The 19959-nt window shown below is 33.9% G+C and overlaps 3 protein-coding genes across 3 annotated transcripts; 2 read left to right on the plus strand and 1 right to left on the minus strand.

Moving 5' to 3' along the window:
* Window positions 1-3754: 3754 nt before the first annotated feature.
* LOC108733653 (F-box/LRR-repeat protein 16) lies at window positions 3755-6893 on the plus strand. Its single transcript, XM_018464904.2, has 6 exons — window positions 3755-4152; window positions 4222-4657; window positions 4715-5006; window positions 5074-5269; window positions 5327-5475; window positions 6732-6893. The coding sequence occupies exons 1-6, from the start codon at window positions 3863-3865 to the stop codon at window positions 6878-6880; spliced, it is 1512 nt and encodes a 503-aa protein (XP_018320406.1). The 5' UTR covers window positions 3755-3862; the 3' UTR covers window positions 6881-6893.
* Window positions 6894-7867: 974 nt separating this feature from the next.
* Window positions 7868-16239, minus strand: LOC108733668 (EH domain-binding protein 1). Its single transcript, XM_018464926.1, has 15 exons — window positions 15848-16239; window positions 15585-15792; window positions 15207-15388; window positions 14940-15139; window positions 11320-11640; window positions 11129-11261; window positions 10945-11063; window positions 10660-10865; window positions 10037-10591; window positions 9883-9972; window positions 9630-9822; window positions 9428-9555; window positions 9129-9352; window positions 8866-9054; window positions 7868-8802 (listed from the first exon to the last, which is right to left on the minus strand). Exons 1-15 carry the CDS (start codon window positions 15949-15951, stop codon window positions 8724-8726), a joined length of 2931 nt encoding a protein of 976 aa, XP_018320428.1. The 5' UTR covers window positions 15952-16239; the 3' UTR covers window positions 7868-8723.
* Window positions 16240-16493: 254 nt separating this feature from the next.
* Window positions 16494-19605, plus strand: LOC108733648 (F-box/LRR-repeat protein 16-like). The gene is made up of 6 exons (XM_025979182.1): window positions 16494-16881; window positions 16951-17386; window positions 17444-17735; window positions 17799-17994; window positions 18052-18200; window positions 19457-19605. Exons 1-6 carry the CDS (start codon window positions 16592-16594, stop codon window positions 19603-19605), a joined length of 1512 nt encoding a protein of 503 aa, XP_025834967.1. The 5' UTR covers window positions 16494-16591.
* Window positions 19606-19959: the final 354 nt, after the last annotated feature.

Consider the following 19959-nt stretch of genomic DNA (forward strand, 5'->3'; position numbering starts at 1 on the left):
TATGCTCGCGAACGGTTAATTTAGAAATTCGAAAGAGGTTATTAAAGGTGTATGTTTGGAGCGCGGCGCTGTACGGGTGCGAAACATGGACAGTGGGCGCGGTGGAGAAGAAAAGGTTAGAAGCGTTTGAAATGTGATGTTACAGGCAAATGAAGATACCTTAGATAGAGAAGGTTAGAAATGCAGAGGTATTAGAAAGAATAGGAGAACAGAGGACAGAGGCAAAAACGGAAAATAGGACGAGTAGAGGTAGACCTAGATTAGATTACTGTTCGCAAATAGTAAAGGATATGGGTTGTTCTAGTTTTAGGGAAATGCGAAGATTAGCTCAAGATAGGAAGGAGTGAATGTGTGTGTCCAACCAGTCTTAGGACTGAACACTTTATGATGAGGACATATTATTATTAAAAAAGTAACATCAACTCGAGAAAGCTGTCCACTATATTGTTTGATATCACAAACGCTAAATAGTAATGTAATAGACAATGGTTGGAGAAATCATCATTTTCTGAGAAACTATCCAGTTCACTTCATGATTTAGATCCGTGGCGAAAAATCCTGAGAATTTCTTCATAGTGTTGAATTGGTTCCCAAACTGTCGTTGGTGCAAACGAATAAATTTACTAATAAATAGCCTTTTTAAGGTTCCGTTCCTCAAAAGGAAAAAAGGAAACTTACAGGATCGTTTCGTTGTCCATTTGTCTGTGTGTCTATTAAGACCCTTTTTCTCAAAGACGCGTGGACATATCAGGTTATAATTAATATCTAACAAATACTCAAGTCTGCAATCCCTTGGAGATGTGAAACAAGAGAATCAAAGATACGGACGTTTCTGAGTTTCTGACCCTCAGAAGGTAATCAAAACCTATATTATTATCACTACATAGTATAAAACAAAAGTCGCTTTCCCGCTGTCTGTCCCTATGTATGGTTAAATCTTTAAAACTACGCAACGGATTTTCATTCGGTTTTTTTTAAAAGATAGAGTGATTCAAGAGGAAGGTTTATATGTATAATACATGCATAATATAGCAGGGAAACACTGATAATTTTAGAGGTTTGTAATGTGATGTCGTAAATAAACACATTTTTTGCCCTTAAATTACAAACGCTGGCTGAAACCTACGAGATAGATCAAAATAATGTACTACAATATTGTACATCTTAAAAGGGTCTACAAAAAAGTCCGGGACGGTATATGTCTATCTCTTAGGGATAACCCACAATAACCATTTTTATCCTTTACTTTTTATGAGAAATAATGACTTATTTACGAAGCAATTGTAGGCAATACAGTATTAATTCTTATCCAACTAAGTACCTTAAATACATTGTGCATTTAATATAGATCAATATGGCCCTTTACAGAATGTAATTTAAATGAATGTTTTCGAAGATCTTACAGATTTAAAATGCAGGGACATAGCGGTTGCAGCGGTACCGGCGGGAGGCCGGTTTGTATTGTCTAATAAAAAAATTGTGAATGTTGTATATAAAGACATTCTGTAGTATATTTAGTATGTTCAGGGGGTATCTTTTGAAGATTTCCCCTTTTCGATAATAATCTAAACAAAACAAAAATATATTTAGTATCAGAATTGCACCCGTGCGAAGCTGGGGCGGGTCACTAGTTAATATATAAAATCTATATAATTATGAAATTTAGACAGAAGCAATGTCTTATAGCTTATAGCACAAGTAAAGGGGAAAATCCTAAAACCGTGAATTTATAATTAAATCACAAAAAGAACATAATTTTTTAATTATACGTTTTGGGGACTAATTTTGGAACAAAACTTAAAACATACTCGAAAATCGGGAAAAATCTTTGGTATTTGATTCTCGAGAGGGACGAACTATTTACATACCTGCAAATCTGTACAGAACCCTTGGTTGCCCATATTTTTTAGGTAAATATCCCGCTACTAATGTCACACTTAAACTGGCTGCTAAATAAGGCCCTGGAGCGTGGGACCTTTCTGCTGTGGGGACCTTTGGCTACCCGTTAAATCCGCCACTAAGAAGCTTGCTACCAATTGAAATCATTTTGCCTCGTCTCAAGTGGCAATTAGAATTGTCAGATAGTCGAGATTTGGCTGGATTCTCCTGACATTTCATATGATGTCCAGACTCCCGACAAAATTTATAAGTTAAAAGCTGCGCTCCTTGGAAATAAAAAATCTAAAATATTGGGTCGACATTGTCCATGGTCCATGAAATTTTGAAGTTCGAAATTGATATCAGAACCTGTCAAATCACCACTTATTGTACCTTTAGCATGGAACTATTAAATCCTATGAATTACGACAAAACAACCCCCAAGGCAATATCTAATTGATATACACCAGCTTTGTAAAACTGAAAACCATAAGATATTGTTTTGTGCTACTAAATGCGTATAATCCAAAATTTTTAGAAAAAGATTCGAAAAATTTCACTTATTAGGTGAATTCAAAGCTAAAGAAACTATGGATTCCATTTCTTTCTCTTATTACAACGTGCAAAAATGATTGATGTTGATTTTACAATAAAAAAAATATTTTCGGCTCTATTTTGGCTCAGATCTTTCACACTAAGCAAACTTTTCGTCATCAGTGTCTTTTTTCCAATTAAAACAGATGACAAAGGCAAATAAGGAAGCATATGAAGTACATAGAAAAATTATTTGTTGGTGAACTGAAGAAACTATAACATAAAGAAAAAGTATACCTCAATCAGTTGAATCATACTTAATCTTCGCATGTGGTGATATCTTGCAAACACCACTAGAAAAACTCCAATATTTAAAAAATGAGAAAATGCCTGCCAAGTTTTCTTAAAAAATATATTATCCTTAAGTAAATAGGTACTACAAAAAAGTATTTAATTGAAAAAAAAATATTGTTTTAGTGCGCAATGGCTTACGGAAGCAAAGAAGCACTTTGGGCTCATATTAAGTTCACTTTTCGGTATTTTGAATGTTTTTAGATTAAAAACTGAAATACTATTACTAAAGACAAAAATGAAAAATATCAAATGTTTTTATACAAAAATGTACGCCTAAATTTAGAAATTTTAAAAACACTAAAATTAAATTAATTACATAAATTCATCAAGTGCTGTCATTATACAGAGTAAGAATTTTTTTGAAACCTGGACAATGTTGACCTTTCAAATTTCTTTCAAACCTGGACAAAGTGCGCTACCAAAAAATTACCCAGGGGCTACAGCAAAAGTTAAAACCGGCACTATTTGTAGTCATACATGTACTCAAATGTAATACAAATAGATTTGTTTAAAACAATATATGTGTTTGTAGTGGTAGCTACCTTTCTACCGCTATATTCGCTTAAATATAAAAGGGTGTATGTATGTGCTGTGTAAACAGAATGTGGCAGGGGTGGCGGGAAATATTGATCGGTGAAATTTTCACCGACTGACTGACGGTCGCGACATCATCAGCGGCCCTTCCGACTGTTGTTTCATCGTTCCTACCCCTCGATATAATAATGCCTACACGATAAAAAGTCAACAAAGATATACANCCCAGGGGCTACAGCAAAAGTTAAAACCGGCACTATTTGTAGTCATACATGTACTCAAATGTAATACAAATAGATTTGTTTAAAACAATATATGTGTTTGTAGTGGTAGCTACCTTTCTACCGCTATATTCGCTTAAATATAAAAGGGTGTATGTATGTGCTGTGTAAACAGAATGTGGCAGGGGTGGCGGGAAATATTGATCGGTGAAATTTTCACCGACTGACTGACGGTCGCGACATCATCAGCGGCCCTTCCGACTGTTGTTTCATCGTTCCTACCCCTCGATATAATAATGCCTACACGATAAAAAGTCAACAAAGATATACATATCATACATATGAGCAAAACGGGCAAAAATGGTACGTTATTACCAAGCGTGAAAGCTCGGAAAATTATGTCGTCCACATCGACGCAAAGTGTCGTGGAAAGAGCGTCTGCTGAACTGTCGAAACGGATAAACGGACTGGGTTTAAGAACAAGCATCAATTCGACAAAAAGCAGTGTCATAGAACGTGTTACGAATGTGTTTTGTGGCAGCAGTTTCAGTAGCAGTTCTTCGTCAATGCAAAACATTGACAAATCGTCTAAAACCCATCCGTCCCGTGAAGCTAAAGCTTCAGAATCAAGGTACGTACATACTATATACAAAGGACATGGTAAACGATTAAGAGCATTCCATACATTGTAACATTTTAGCGTCAATTATTTGACGTCAACTTCATGGAAACAGTGTCTCAACCAGAACCGTTTGACATGGGACCAGTTGATGCTAGACGAAAAATTCTTATCAAAGTTCTTCCTTTACTTCAGTCCGAGCGAGCGTTGCGTTTTACCACGGGTTTGTACACGTTGGCGGGATATTTTGTACAGAACGCCGAGATACTGGACCGGACTCACCCCCGTCGTACAGTGTAGAGAATTACGAACAGCTTCGTCCGCTGATAAAACAAGACTTTACACTTCTTTTCTAAGGAGAGGTTTCCACGGACTTTGTTTAGTCGGAGCCACCGACGAAGATGCTAGTGATATCGCCAACACTTTTCCAATGGCATCAAAACATATACACTCGCTTAGTATTCAGGGTTCTAGTATATCCGATAAGGGGTTGGAAATTCTCCTTGACCACCTTCAGGTAAATAATTACTAAAGTAATAACCCAAACGTGTCACTTTCTAGGAATTACTTTTAGGCTTTGTACGAATTGGAGATAACAGGGTGTAATGAGATTACGGAAGCAGGCTTATGGGCTTGCCTTAAGCCCAGAATAGTTTCTCTAACATTAAGCGATTGTATTAATATCGCTGATGAAGCCGTCGGAGCTGTCGCTCAATTATTACCAGCCCTTTACAAATTCTCGTTGCAAGCTTATCACGTAACAGATACCGCCTTAGGATACTTTTCATCCAAACAGAGCAATACGCTTAATGTCTTAAGGTTACAATCGTGTTGGGAAGTTACTAATCACGGAGTTGTAAATTTTGGTAAAGCAAAAGAAACACCAAAAGTTGCTTATATTATATTTATCTACAATGTTTTTTTTTTTTTTAGTACATGCGTTACCAAATTTAACAGTACTCAGTTTGTCAGGGTGCAGCAAAATTACGGATGATGGAATTGAACTAATAGCAGAAAACTTACAGAATTTACGAAGCCTCGACCTATCGTGGTGTTCCCGGATTACTGACGCTGCCTTAGATTACATTGCATGTGATCTCAATCAACTCGAAGAGCTTATTTTGGACAGGTAACATGTTTCTGAAAGTTATGATGAATTTGCAAAATTTAAACTGAATGCTTTTAGATGTGTACAAATATCAGACACTGGTATTGGATATTTATCAACGATGCTTTCGTTACAAGTGTTATGTCTTCGTTGGTGCACCCAAATAGGAGACTTTGGATTGCAACATTTATGTGGAATGAGAAATCTTCAAATATTATCTCTTGCAGGTAAATTACAAAAAGTTATTTTCCTGATTGATGCAGAATAACGAATTTGATATGTTTTAACTGCATAATCTTTAAAGCAATAAATGAGGATTTTGATAAACAAAAAAGCATTACAGTGTATCTCCAATTAACTGAACAGAAAAACACATAATGTTAATCATAATTTTGTCCATCTACATAAACTTTCAATTAAAAGCAAGCTGTTTACACTCCAGTTCGTGTGAAAACTGAGAGTTACATGTTGGAAACATGTTTTTATTAACAGTTTAAGCAACCATCAACTGTTAAAGTGTAAATTGACTTTAAGGATCATATAGCGTGACTGTGTTTGGTCATTTACGTATATGCATCTATGTGCATACGTAAATGCAAGTAGCATTATAATTTTTAATACATCTTGAAATAATTCCGAAATCAATGTGTGTTAAAAAATAAGTGCAAGGTTTAAACAACTTCCTTCTCTTCACATTCTCGACCTCGTCTTGGATAAGATTCTGCCATATCTAAGACTGAGGGGGAGGAGTAAATAGGGTTGTTTAAAGGTTGTCATCCCGCAAATATTTCATGTAAGATTGGATCGAGAGTAAGTATGGGTATAAGGAGTTGTTTAAATCTTATACATATAATATAACCATACTTGAATGATTCGCGAGATACTGATAGCATGTCGTCATGGTTTTTAATTTTTCAAAGATGAAAAAGTAGATGACGCTGCGATTTCCGCTTCAAAAATATATATATAAAAAGAGGGAATATTGGTGGAGGTGTAGGGATAATCTTAAACATGACTAAAAAAGTATTTTTAGGTGAAGAGAATGAAATGAAAATGAAAAAAACTATCGTAACTTGCCACAACCCTAACCTATTTAAGCATAGTAAAACATTTTTTGAGCGATTTTTCTCATTTTTTATAAAAATCGCAGATACATACATAAAATTATAGAGCTGGATTTCTAAACTAAAATAACTCCCAAAATTTATTACAATATTGGTTTCGGCTAGATTTGAGATGAGTTACGTTACTTTCTTTTTTATTTTTTTTTTACCTTCGCCCCTCACACTTCCAACCTTTCTCCCCACATCCCAAGGCGCTTTTTTAGTTTTGAACAAGGTCATCCCCACCTTCTGCACCCATTTCACTCCCCTTTCCGACCGTAGTTCCGATATTCTAAACAATTACCTTCATGTTTTATCCACCTTCGAAGTTAAGTGAATTAATTAATTCAGTTAAAAATTAAATGTACACATTTTTTCAGGTTGTTCACTCCTTACGTCGAATGGTCTATCAAATTTAATACAACTATGGCAATTACGTGAATTAGAATTAACCAATTGTCCTAGCGCTTCACGAGAACTTTTCTGCTACTTAAGACAGCATCTCCCACAATGTCTTGTGATCGAATAAAAAACATGCAATTGTTTATTGTAATAATTGTGATGCAAGTATTTATTAAAGTTGTGGTTTCTTTAAATCCTGATTTTAAACTACTCCCTTTCCAACTTAGGTCCAAATAAAAATAATGGTCATGGATTCTTTGGGTTCTCCATCGAAAAGCATAAGAAGGAACCCTAATTGATAGAGTATCAAATGAAAGGATTTTGCTTATAGTAGATTCGTAAAAATTTCTAATATCTGTCTGGATATAGGCACCCACGATCGTAAGAGGTGAAAAAGTGTATAACGTAGTGGGGATAACCGTGTACAACACTAAAAACAATTTTTTGGGGGATTTAATATGTTATTTGCTCAGAATGATCCCTCGTTTGAAAGATTGTAAACTAATATAATAATAATAATTTAATTTTCAAAAAATATATCGCATCTTAAAGTTGCATAATGTATAGTTTGTATCCATAATAATTACAAAAGTAACTTCTACTTAAGTAATTAATGGTAGAAAGCTTTACTTGTTGAAACTCCATAATCAATTAAGGAAACGAAAGTAAAATTTCAAAAAAATATATATTAATAGTTGACAACAATTGTTTGGCATTGACTTCTTCAGGTGAAGATAAGAGAGAATATCTTTGATTTCTATGTAAGTTTCGTATTTCAACTGCAACCAAAAATCACTCCAAAGCATTTCTTACTCATTATACATATATACATTTGGTTAGGTAAGGATGGCTAAGGTTAGATTGGGTATGTTTCACCTGTACTCCACTCCACTACCTCCCAATAACACTTTTTTAGTGTTGCATGAAGACCTCCGCGCCGCCAGTCATTCTCTACCTCCTACTGCCACAAATTTGTATATCTATGAAATTACCAAAGTTTTTTCCTTTTTTCACAACAAAGTTTCTGTATATGACCAAAAATGAACCACAAAAAGTATATTCACGTCCCTTAACAATTAAATAATAAATAATAACTAGTCGTTTAAAGAATATTTTCTTTATATCAGTAATAGTTACACAGATTATGTACATAAACAAAAACTATTCAAGGACTTACGATTTAAGTCAATTATGTACATTTTTCGCACAATTCGAGTTTTTTTTATAAATGGACAATTGCAAATTGAAACGCCTTATGTAATAAATCGTGTTATTACGGCTATTATTAGTTAATTATGGAGTACATTTAAAAAAACTAATAATAAGAGATAATATGACATTACAAATAATATCTATAAGCTTAGTGGCATTTTCCATTTATATTGCGTTTTATACACCTGCTCACAAATAATTACAGCGACTTTATTAGGCTCTCTTAACATCATTATATAATCACATTTATTATTAAATTAACTAAAGCATTTTCAGAAATAAATTAGCTAACAACAGACATCACTGGACATTTGTTATTAATTACACACATTATTTTTTAAGAAAGCGAAATTGAGAACTTTTACACTATCACAACAACTACTTATAATAATATTCCCAATCACAAAAATCTTTACATGAAAAATCATAACCATTTTGAACTCGATAAAAAAAAATAATGAAGCACTTACACAATTAATTTTTAGTATGGCACAATAAAAAAATCAATATTTATTACGTATTACTAAAAAGAAGTATCCACTGTGAGATTTTAACTTTTTGATTTGTCTTTTAGAATATTTAAAATTCATCTTCACAACCAAAATAAAATAATTTAGTATACGAAAAAATCTACAACCAATAAATAAAGAGAGGATGTCTTTCTGTAAACAGTTAAACCTATACATTTGATCTTGTAGTAGCGAAATAATTATTCATATTCACCTAGAATATCAAATAAAAAAAAAAGTGTAATAGGACTATGAGATGACACACTTTTCTTTTCTCTGTAGCTCCATTTGTGATAAGTCGTGTTCTATCAGATCGTCGTCTTCGATTCTAAAATAATTAAATAAATTAATGAAACATAATAAATCTTACTAATTGTAAAAAATAATTTACGCTTTCTCCTGATTATCCAAATGATGGACCAGTTCGTCCCTTTTATTGACTATTTGAACTAATTCTTCTAAAAGTACAGCCTCTCTGGCACGTTGCTCGTCCGTCTTTCGCCAATCTTCGATAGAAAGACTCACCCGTAATTCGTGATTCAACATTTGGTATCTTCTCTCCAAATCGCTTTCTTTTTCCCTACAAAAATTTATAAAACATGAACAACTCGATTGTCTGAATTCTACTACATTTGGTGCATTTAATGTACTTACAAAATGTTAAGTTGCATCTGCCTTCGTAAAAGTGCGTTTTTCTTATTAACAAGCGTAAACCATTGGGACATTAAAGCCTCCTCTTCTTCACAGGAACTACCAGGGTCCTCCATTACGTCCCTTAGTTTCCTCTCTAAAGCAGCAGCTTGCTTATCGATGGCACTTTGTTCTCTTTCCAAATCTTCTAATTCTTGGTCTACCCAATTTTGCACGTCAATGTCCACCTAAAAATAAAATAATTAGAAATGTATGTCTTTCTTTTATTCCCATCATCATCATCGTCATCATCATCATCTTACTTCGTTCATATTCATTTGGTTTGCTATTAAACTAGATGAAAGAGTATTTTGTATGATTGGACTAGATTTTTCTAATTTTTCTTCGGTTAGAGTTGCCGACGAAGATATGTTTCCATTACTCTCCATATCTACAAAATCGAGCTTTTAAATTGTAGATAAATACACTAAAATTCGGTAAGCATGTGTAATCACGATTCGTTACCTTTGGCACCCTGTTTTTTCGATTCATCTACATTTTTCGTTAATTTGTCTTCTGTGTCTAAAATAAATTTCAACGAATCAGGACTGACAGCTCGAATTATTTCAGTTGTAGATGCTGAACCCTTTCGTGTCTCAAGAATTAACCTTCGGGCTCTTTCTCTCAGCTGTGCTTGCCTTTCCTCTTCAGACATTGACTAAAATTAAAATGGAAGAACTTATTATATTTAGAAGTAATTTCATTTTATTTACAATACCTTAATGGGTGAAGTGGTTCCGTCCTTTTTCAATTGCTCCAACAACTGCCTTGCCCTCTCCTTTTGTTCCGTGTGTCGTGATAGAAGTTGCTACAAGTTAAACAGTGAAATTAAAAAAGTATACATAAAATATATTTAATAATAAAACCCTTACAGTGTTCGTTATAGGAATATCAGTAACGGATATGACCGATGGGTCCTTCTTATCAACGTTATCAGTTTCACTTTCTGGGCCTACCCCATTGGCTTGTAATGTAACAAGTACTGGCGATTCTTCCTGGACAGTTTTAACACCACTATCGTCCTCCTCGTCTGACCCAAACGGATCGCACAATTCACGTCTTGTCATCAAAACTGGCTTCTTTGCGTCTCCTTTTTTGTTACCACTGTTGTTATTGTTATTATTATTGTTGTTATTAATATGGCCTGTTCCTTTATCTTTTGATGGAGACAACACCCTCCCTAAAATATTCTTTGAGCCTGACAAAATAATATCCTTTGGATTGGACAAGAAAATATCCTTAACATCTTTAACTGTTGTTGTTGCTGCTGTTGTTTGTAAAAACTGTTTTTCACTCCTATCACTTACGTCATTTATTACAGATACTTTGGATTTATCATTAGCGACTATAATTCTTTTAGAATCTTTGTTGTTGGTGTTGTCTTCCCTTTCTATTGACTCCCGTTTCTGTTCAACGTCTTTGTTAGCCTATAATTTATTTTAGTTACATGAAAAGCATTTTTATTAAAAATAAATGTATATTATATTATAGATACCTGTTGCTGCTTTGCTTTCCTTAAATTAATAATTTCTTGACCAAATAACTGCATAGTAACGTCAGTATCACTGTCAGTATTGAAACGTCCTATTTTGTAACTACTTTCATCAGTTGTTTTTCCAATCTGTTCCACTTCCAATTCGTGACCCGTAAAATAGGCTCTTAACTGATATAGATACGTCATTACAGCCAATTTGTCAGGTACTGGAACAAAATTTTATTGCGCATTTGGCAAAAAAAACAACTAAAATACTACTTAATGCATCTTTAAATGTTTCATTACCTGCCAACATGTTCATATCTGATGGTTCTATTACTCTAGGAATTCCTATTGCATCGCCAGCGTCGAAAGCCTTTTTACAATTTCCCTTAACATCATGGGGAGAGAGTGAATCGAAATCACTATAAAATAAGTAAATCCTTGTGAATTCCGTTTGTTTTAATAGGCAAATTGTGTAACTACATACATTAAATCGGGCCTAAAACGGTGTATGAGCGCACAAAAAGCAATACCATTGCGCCAACTTGTTGTTAAATTAGTTACTTTTACATTTGGATACTCTTTAGTCATTTCTTTACACCATTCCAATAAATCTTGACCTAGTAAATTTAAAACGATTGACTAAATAAATAATAACCTACTGCTAAAATTATATACCTGGGGTAGTCGATTTCTGTATTTGTTTGTAACCATTTTCTTCTGCAACTTCATTTTTTTCAAGCGGCAAAGGTTCCAACTTTATTTTAACCTTTTTTACATGAACATCTTTGATAGAATCATTTTTGTCCTCTTCCACCATGTTAGCAATTTCCTCTAATTGCTCTGTACACCGTTCAGAATAAAAATCTTTTTCCGACTGCTGAAAATCAGAAATGTTCGGCAATGGAAGATTTAAATTAATCATTTTTTCTGAAGGTGGCAGTACATTCTCTCCGGTCGGAGTTTTGTCATCTCTTACGAATGACTGAATACTATTCACTAGAAATTAATTACCAAATATATTCCCAATCACAAAAATCTTTACATGAAAAATCATAACCATTTTGAACTCGATAAAAAAAAATAATGAAGCACTTACACAATTAATTTTTAGTATGGCACAATAAAAAAATCAATATTTATTACGTATTACTAAAAAGAAGTATCCACTGTGAGATTTTAACTTTTTGATTTGTCTTTTAGAATATTTAAAATTCATCTTCACAACCAAAATAAAATAATTTAGTATACGAAAAAATCTACAACCAATAAATAAAGAGAGGATGTCTTTCTGTAAACAGTTAAACCTATACATTTGATCTTGTAGTAGCGAAATAATTATTCATATTCACCTAGAATATCAAATAAAAAAAAAAGTGTAATAGGACTATGAGATGACACACTTTTCTTTTCTCTGTAGCTCCATTTGTGATAAGTCGTGTTCTATCAGATCGTCGTCTTCGATTCTAAAATAATTAAATAAATTAATGAAACATAATAAATCTTACTAATTGTAAAAAATAATTTACGCTTTCTCCTGATTATCCAAATGATGGACCAGTTCGTCCCTTTTATTGACTATTTGAACTAATTCTTCTAAAAGTACAGCCTCTCTGGCACGTTGCTCGTCCGTCTTTCGCCAATCTTCGATAGAAAGACTCACCCGTAATTCGTGATTCAACATTTGGTATCTTCTCTCCAAATCGCTTTCTTTTTCCCTACAAAAATTTATAAAACATGAACAACTCGATTGTCTGAATTCTACTACATTTGGTGCATTTAATGTACTTACAAAATGTTAAGTTGCATCTGCCTTCGTAAAAGTGCGTTTTTCTTATTAACAAGCGTAAACCATTGGGACATTAAAGCCTCCTCTTCTTCACAGGAACTACCAGGGTCCTCCATTACGTCCCTTAGTTTCCTCTCTAAAGCAGCAGCTTGCTTATCGATGGCACTTTGTTCTCTTTCCAAATCTTCTAATTCTTGGTCTACCCAATTTTGCACGTCAATGTCCACCTAAAAATAAAATAATTAGAAATGTATGTCTTTCTTTTATTCCCATCATCATCATCGTCATCATCATCATCTTACTTCGTTCATATTCATTTGGTTTGCTATTAAACTAGATGAAAGAGTATTTTGTATGATTGGACTAGATTTTTCTAATTTTTCTTCGGTTAGAGTTGCCGACGAAGATATGTTTCCATTACTCTCCATATCTACAAAATCGAGCTTTTAAATTGTAGATAAATACACTAAAATTCGGTAAGCATGTGTAATCACGATTCGTTACCTTTGGCACCCTGTTTTTTCGATTCATCTACATTTTTCGTTAATTTGTCTTCTGTGTCTAAAATAAATTTCAACGAATCAGGACTGACAGCTCGAATTATTTCAGTTGTAGATGCTGAACCCTTTCGTGTCTCAAGAATTAACCTTCGGGCTCTTTCTCTCAGCTGTGCTTGCCTTTCCTCTTCAGACATTGACTAAAATTAAAATGGAAGAACTTATTATATTTAGAAGTAATTTCATTTTATTTACAATACCTTAATGGGTGAAGTGGTTCCGTCCTTTTTCAATTGCTCCAACAACTGCCTTGCCCTCTCCTTTTGTTCCGTGTGTCGTGATAGAAGTTGCTACAAGTTAAACAGTGAAATTAAAAAGTATACATAAAATATATTTAATAATAAAACCCTTACAGTGTTCGTTATAGGAATATCAGTAACGGATATGACCGATGGGTCCTTCTTATCAACGTTATCAGTTTCACTTTCTGGGCCTACCCCATTGGCTTGTAATGTAACAAGTACTGGCGATTCTTCCTGGACAGTTTTAACACCACTATCGTCCTCCTCGTCTGACCCAAACGGATCGCACAATTCACGTCTTGTCATCAAAACTGGCTTCTTTGCGTCTCCTTTTTTGTTACCACTGTTGTTATTGTTATTATTATTGTTGTTGTTAATATGGCNTTTTGCAAAGATATCGTTTTCATGGAATTATTAAAGTACGGCAATATGTTTTTGTTCCAAAAAGCGCGTTTAAAAAAAAAAAAATAAGAGATCGTATTTTTTGTCGAAATTCTTGACGCAGTCGAGCTGGCATTATTGACGAAAGTTTAACTCTTATTGTCCTATTGATTGATTATATGTTTCTTTCTCCTCTCAAGACGAATACAATCTTAATCCGGGTTTAGAATGGGAGGACGAGTTTACAGGTAGGTGGCTTTTCCGAATCGCTGGAACTCATACATTTTTTTATTATCTCTATTATAACTTAACGCAGTTTGCTTTATTATATTTAATTAGTGTAGCATACCTGATAATATTTTATTTATTATAAAACTTTTCTGGGGCTGTGATGGGCTGTGGTACCTATAATTAATTCTTCGTCAATGTAATGTATCGTTCTTTCGATGTGCATTTACTCTTCTGCTACTTAACAATCTGCGTACGCATGAAATTTCTCTATTTTTCTCGCTGTGTGAGGTACCTGCATAGTGATACTATTTCAATTTCAATTGTCCCTGTTATTACCAAATATATATCCATTAATAGATTTAAAAAAAAAATACAACTAAAAATCATTTACAAAATTCTGTTGTAAACATTCTGAGCTTTATAATACATAAACAATATTTTTGTAACTAATCTTAACGTTTGTAAGCAAACAATGAGTATGTAGTTCAAAAATATTTATTGCAAACTCCTGCTAACTAATTCACGTGGCACTTAATTAATACTTTCAGTTAGTTAAATTTAATCTTTCAAATAGGAAGTTTCTATTCTATAAAGGTAAGCATAGAAAGTACCTACATTATAACAATATACTGCATATTTAAATTTAACTTTTATAATGTCTATTGTAATGTTTATTAACGTGGGTTCTTTTTTTTTTGAATTCCTATCCGATTTATCTGTTATGCCATTGAACTATTTAAAAAAATATGATGTCAAACCGGAATATAAGATAATAAGTTGCTTTATGTATTTTTATTTGATCAAATCGTCGCTTGCATGTAATTTGTTGTATTTAAGTACTTTGTGGTTTGTAATTTTAAAATTAGAATTTATGCACTTTATCTGCTACCCCATTACCTCTGTTTTACCATCCCCTTGTTACATTGCTTTTGCATATACGGCACTAAACTTAGTNAGGTGGCAGTACATTCTCTCCGGTCGGAGTTTTGTCATCTCTTACGAATGACTGAATACTATTCACTAGAAATTAATTACCAAATATAGTCATTATAGAGTCAAAATTTTTCTAATAGGCCACATTATAGCATTCTTTCTTACCACTCATTGGAGTACTAGCTATGTCAGAACCAGATAAACTATTTGTCATCTGTTGCAGGTGCTGTGTTACTTCCTGTATGCTGTTTTTCACAGAGTTATCACTAAATGAGAAATCTTCATCTTCAAAATCGTCCAAAGGAGCTATATCACTGTTGTTATTAACAGACATTAAAGATGCCATGGATTGCATATCTTCATCTCTAAATATCAAAGTGAAAAAAAAATACATTAATCCATTGTTAGAAATTAATGTTTAAAATTTCATACGTTGCTTTTCCTTCTCTAAGAAACACACAAGATAAAGTACATTCTAACTTTGCACTTTGAATTTTCTTCGACGTGGGCTTAAACTGTAGTTGAAGCTGATGTTGAGAAGACTCTACACTAGCATATTTTCGCATATTGACATGAGCCACAGCAAGTTGTCGCCTTTTACCATTTGGTACTACCTGCTATTCGATAAAATCATTAAACACTTAATATAAATCTATAAAATTAGAAATTAATTTGCATGTTGTCAGACTTAAACTGCAGAGTAAGAAATAGACAACAAATTTTTGTAATCAATAAACTATTATCATTAGGGTAAAATCATCATATTAGCAAACAATACGTTAAGAAAAGTAGTAATCAAAAAATACTTGCATCTTCTATAATAAAACACCAATCTTTATCTTCTAGCTCATTTGTTCTAGGGTCTTTAAACAGTGTAACAGATATCTGATGATTTTCAGGAAGAGGCCACACCACTAGAGCCTTATATGGGTTTTGCAGTGTTGGTTCCCATTGCATTGTAGTTGATATTACACGTCTAGATCTACGAGTCCATACTATTGCAATTTTATGAGGTTCCCTACAAATATCGTTATTTACACCACATATTTATACATGAAAGCTTTTAGGCCAACCATTTGGGTGTAAATTCAAAAGAAAGTTGGTGATAAGACACTGTAAATTGAAACTTGACAGCAAGTTTATTCACTCTTTGAAGTCTTTTCCACACAGACCCCATGATAAAAATATCACCAAGGTAATCCTCTCACTTGTATAAATCCTCTTCAAGTGAAAATATCATTATATAGAGTATATGGTATTACAATACTACGTGCATCTCTATTAGAATGTAAATAACAGCACTACAAGTAGCACTAACTATCATTTTATCTACGTTAAAGTAGGAAGTAATTGCAGATACTCAAATTAGAGTACGATAATAATTGTTATAATTGTCGTAACTATTAATTCTTAATATATTTTAATAGTATTTACAATAATTCGTTCACTGACGTCTGTCAGGCTAGTCACAACCATAGACATACTATAGATAAGGTTAAGGTCACAAAAAGTCACAAATATCAACTTCATTTTTTGCAAGTCAAAAATAAAGGCTCGCGCACATATGTATATCAAAACCGGACGGACGACACGGAACGGAAAAATGTATATAAAGTATACGCTTCAAATAGTACAAGACACATTCATGAGGACGGCACTATCAGCATTTTACAAATAAGTCGCAATTTCCATTCACCGACTGACTGACGGTCGCGACATCATCAGCGGCCCTTCCGACTGTTGTTTCATCGTTCCTACCCCTCGATATAATAATGCCTACACGATAAAAAGTCAACAAAGATATACATATCATACATATGAGCAAAACGGGCAAAAATGGTACGTTATTACCAAGCGTGAAAGCTCGGAAAATTATGTCGTCCACATCGACGCAAAGTGTCGTGGAAAGAGCGTCTGCTGAACTGTCGAAACGGATAAACGGACTGGGTTTAAGAACAAGCATCAATTCGACAAAAAGCAGTGTCATAGAACGTGTTACGAATGTGTTTTGTGGCAGCAGTTTCAGTAGCAGTTCTTCGTCAATGCAAAACATTGACAAATCGTCTAAAACCCATCCGTCCCGTGAAGCTAAAGCTTCAGAATCAAGGTACGTACATACTATATACAAAGGACATGGTAAACGATTAAGAGCATTCCATACATTGTAACATTTTAGCGTCAATTATTTGACGTCAACTTCATGGAAACAGTGTCTCAACCAGAACCGTTTGACATGGGACCAGTTGATGCTAGACGAAAAATTCTTATCAAAGTTCTTCCTTTACTTCAGTCCGAGCGAGCGTTGCGTTTTACCACGGGTTTGTACACGTTGGCGCGATATTTTGTACAGAACGCCGAGATACTGGACCGGACTCACCCCCGTCGTACAGTGTAGAGAATTACGAACAGCTTCGTCCGCTGATAAAACAAGACTTTACACTTCTTTTCTAAGGAGAGGTTTCCACGGACTTTGTTTAGTCGGAGCCATCGACGAAGATGCTAGTGATATCGCCAACACTTTTCCAATGGCATCAAAACATATACACTCGCTTAGTATTCAGGGTTCTAGTATATCCGATAAGGGGTTGGAAATTCTCCTTGACCACCTTCAGGTAAATAATTACTAAAGTAATAACCCAAACGTGTCACTTTCTAGGAATTACTTTTAGGCTTTGTACGAATTGGAGATAACAGGGTGTAATGAGATTACGGAAGCAGGCTTATGGGCTTGCCTTAAGCCCAGAATAGTTTCTCTAACATTAAGCGATTGTATTAATATCGCTGATGAAGCCGTCGGAGCTGTCGCTCAATTATTACCAGCCCTTTACAAATTCTCGTTGCAAGCTTATCACGTAACAGATACCGCCTTAGGATACTTTTCATCCAAACAGAGCAATACGCTTAATGTCTTAAGGTTACAATCGTGTTGGGAAGTTACTAATCACGGAGTTGTAAATTTTGGTAAAGCAAAAGAAACACCAAAAGTTGCTTATATTATATTTATCTACAATGTTTTTTTTTTAGTACATGCGTTACCAAATTTAACAGTACTCAGTTTGTCAGGGTGCAGCAAAATTACGGATGATGGAATTGAACTAATAGCAGAAAACTTACAGAATTTACGAAGCCTCGACCTATCGTGGTGTTCCCGGATTACTGACGCTGCCTTAGATTACATTGCATGTGATCTCAATCAACTCGAAGAGCTTATTTTGGACAGGTAACATGTTTCTGAAAGTTATGATGAATTTGCAAAATTTAAACTGAATGTTTTTAGATGTGTACAAATATCAGACACTGGTATTGGATATTTATCAACGATGCTTTCGTTACAAGTGTTATGTCTTCGTTGGTGCACCCAAATAGGAGACTTTGGATTGCAACATTTATGTGGAATGAGAAATCTTCAAATATTATCTCTTGCAGGTAAATTACAAAAAGTTATTTTCCTGATTGATGCAGAATAACGAATTTGATATGTTTTAACTGCATAATCTTTAAAGCAATAAATGAGGATTTTGATAAACAAAAAAGCATTACAGTGTATCTCCAATTAACTGAACAGAAAAACACATAATGTTAATCATAATTTTGTCCATCTACATAAACTTTCAATTAAAAGCAAGCTGTTTACACTCCAGTTCGTGTGAAAACTGAGAGTTACATGTTGGAAACATGTTTTTATTAACAGTTTAAGCAACCATCAACTGTTAAAGTGTAAATTGACTTTAAGGATCATATAGCGTGACTGTGTTTGGTCATTTACGTATATGCATCTATGTGCATACGTAAATGCAAGTAGCATTATAATTTTTAATACATCTTGAAATAATTCCGAAATCAATGTGTGTTAAAAAATAAGTGCAAGGTTTAAACAACTTCCTTCTCTTCACATTCTCGACCTCGTCTTGGATAAGATTCTGCCATATCTAAGACTGAGGGGGAGGAGTAAATAGGGTTGTTTAAAGGTTGTCATCCCGCAAATATTTCATGTAAGATTGGATCGAGAGTAAGTATGGGTATAAGGAGTTGTTTAAATCTTATACATATAATATAACCATACTTGAATGATTCGCGAGATACTGATAGCATGTCGTCATGGTTTTTAATTTTTCAAAGATGAAAAAGTAGATGACGCTGCGATTTCCGCTTCAAAAATATATATATAAAAAGAGGGAATATTGGTGGAGGTGTAGGGATAATCTTAAACATGACTAAAAAAGTATTTTTAGGTGAAGAGAATGAAATGAAAATGAAAAAAACTATCGTAACTTGCCACAACCCTAACCTATTTAAGCATAGTAAAACATTTTTTGAGCGATTTTTCTCATTTTTTATAAAAATCGCAGATACATACATAAAATTATAGAGCTGGATTTCTAAACTAAAATAACTCCCAAAATTTATTACAATATTGGTTTCGGCTAGATTTGAGATGAGTTACGTTACTTTCTTTTTTATTTTTTTTTTACCTTCGCCCCTCACACTTCCAACCTTTCTCCCCACATCCCAAGGCGCTTTTTTAGTTTTGCACAAGGTCATCCCCACCTTCTGCACCCATTTCACTCCCCTTTCCGACCGTAGTTCCGATATTCTAAACAATTACCTTCATGTTTTATCCACCTTCGAAGTTAAGTGAATTAATTAATTCAGTTAAAAATTAAATGTACACATTTTTTCAGGTTGTTCACTCCTTACGTCGAATGGTCTATCAAATTTAATACAACTATGGCAATTACGTGAATTAGAATTAACCAATTGTCCTAGCGCTTCACGAGAACTTTTCTGCTACTTAAGACAGCATCTCCCACAATGTCTTGTGATCGAATAAAAAACATGCAATTGTTTATTGTAATAGTTGTGATGCAAGTATTTATTAAAGTTGTGGTTTCTTTAAATCCTGATTTTAAACTACTCCCTTTCCAACTTAGGTCCAAATGAAAATAATGGTCATGGATTCTTTGGGTTCTCCATCGAAAAGCATAAAAATGAACCCTAATTGATAGAGTATCAAAGGAAAGGATTTTGCTTATAGTAGATTCGTAAAAATTTCTAATATCTGTCTGGATATAGGCACCCACGATCGTAAGAGGTGAAAAAGTGTATAACGTAGTGGGGATAACCGTGTACAACACTAAAAACAATTTTTTGGGGGATTTATATGTTATTTGCTCAGAATGATCCC

The sequence above is a fragment of the Agrilus planipennis genome, unplaced genomic scaffold (assembly GCF_000699045.2).
Source record: "Agrilus planipennis isolate EAB-ADULT unplaced genomic scaffold, Apla_2.0 scaffold32, whole genome shotgun sequence".
Taxonomy (NCBI): domain Eukaryota; kingdom Metazoa; phylum Arthropoda; class Insecta; order Coleoptera; family Buprestidae; genus Agrilus; species Agrilus planipennis.

What these genes read in the sequence shown, in the direction of transcription:
- LOC108733648 (XM_025979182.1), top strand. Translation starts at nt 16,592, where the DNA reads ATGAGCAAAACGGGCAAAAATGGTACGTTATTACCAAGCGTGAAAGCT. An exon ending in TCACGGAGTTGTAAATTTTG is followed by an intron (nt 17,736 to 17,798) that starts GTAAAGCAAAAG and finishes TTTTTTTTTTAG; the next exon opens with TACATGCGTTACCAAATTTA. An exon ending in TCAAATATTATCTCTTGCAG is followed by an intron (nt 18,201 to 19,456) that starts GTAAATTACAAA and finishes ACATTTTTTCAG; the next exon opens with GTTGTTCACTCCTTACGTCG.
- LOC108733668 (XM_018464926.1), bottom strand. Translation starts at nt 15,951, where the DNA reads ATGGGGTCTGTGTGGAAAAGACTTCAAAGAGTGAATAAACTTGCTGTC. An exon ending in ACAGAAATCGACTACCCCAG is followed by an intron (nt 11,262 to 11,319) that starts GTATATAATTTT and finishes TAAATTTACTAG; the next exon opens with GTCAAGATTTATTGGAATGG. An exon ending in ACCAAATGAATATGAACGAA is followed by an intron (nt 9,353 to 9,427) that starts GTAAGATGATGA and finishes TTTTATTTTTAG; the next exon opens with GTGGACATTGACGTGCAAAA.
- LOC108733653 (XM_018464904.2), top strand. Translation starts at nt 3,863, where the DNA reads ATGAGCAAAACGGGCAAAAATGGTACGTTATTACCAAGCGTGAAAGCT. An exon ending in GCTAAAGCTTCAGAATCAAG is followed by an intron (nt 4,153 to 4,221) that starts GTACGTACATAC and finishes GTAACATTTTAG; the next exon opens with CGTCAATTATTTGACGTCAA. An exon ending in TTCTCCTTGACCACCTTCAG is followed by an intron (nt 4,658 to 4,714) that starts GTAAATAATTAC and finishes AATTACTTTTAG; the next exon opens with GCTTTGTACGAATTGGAGAT.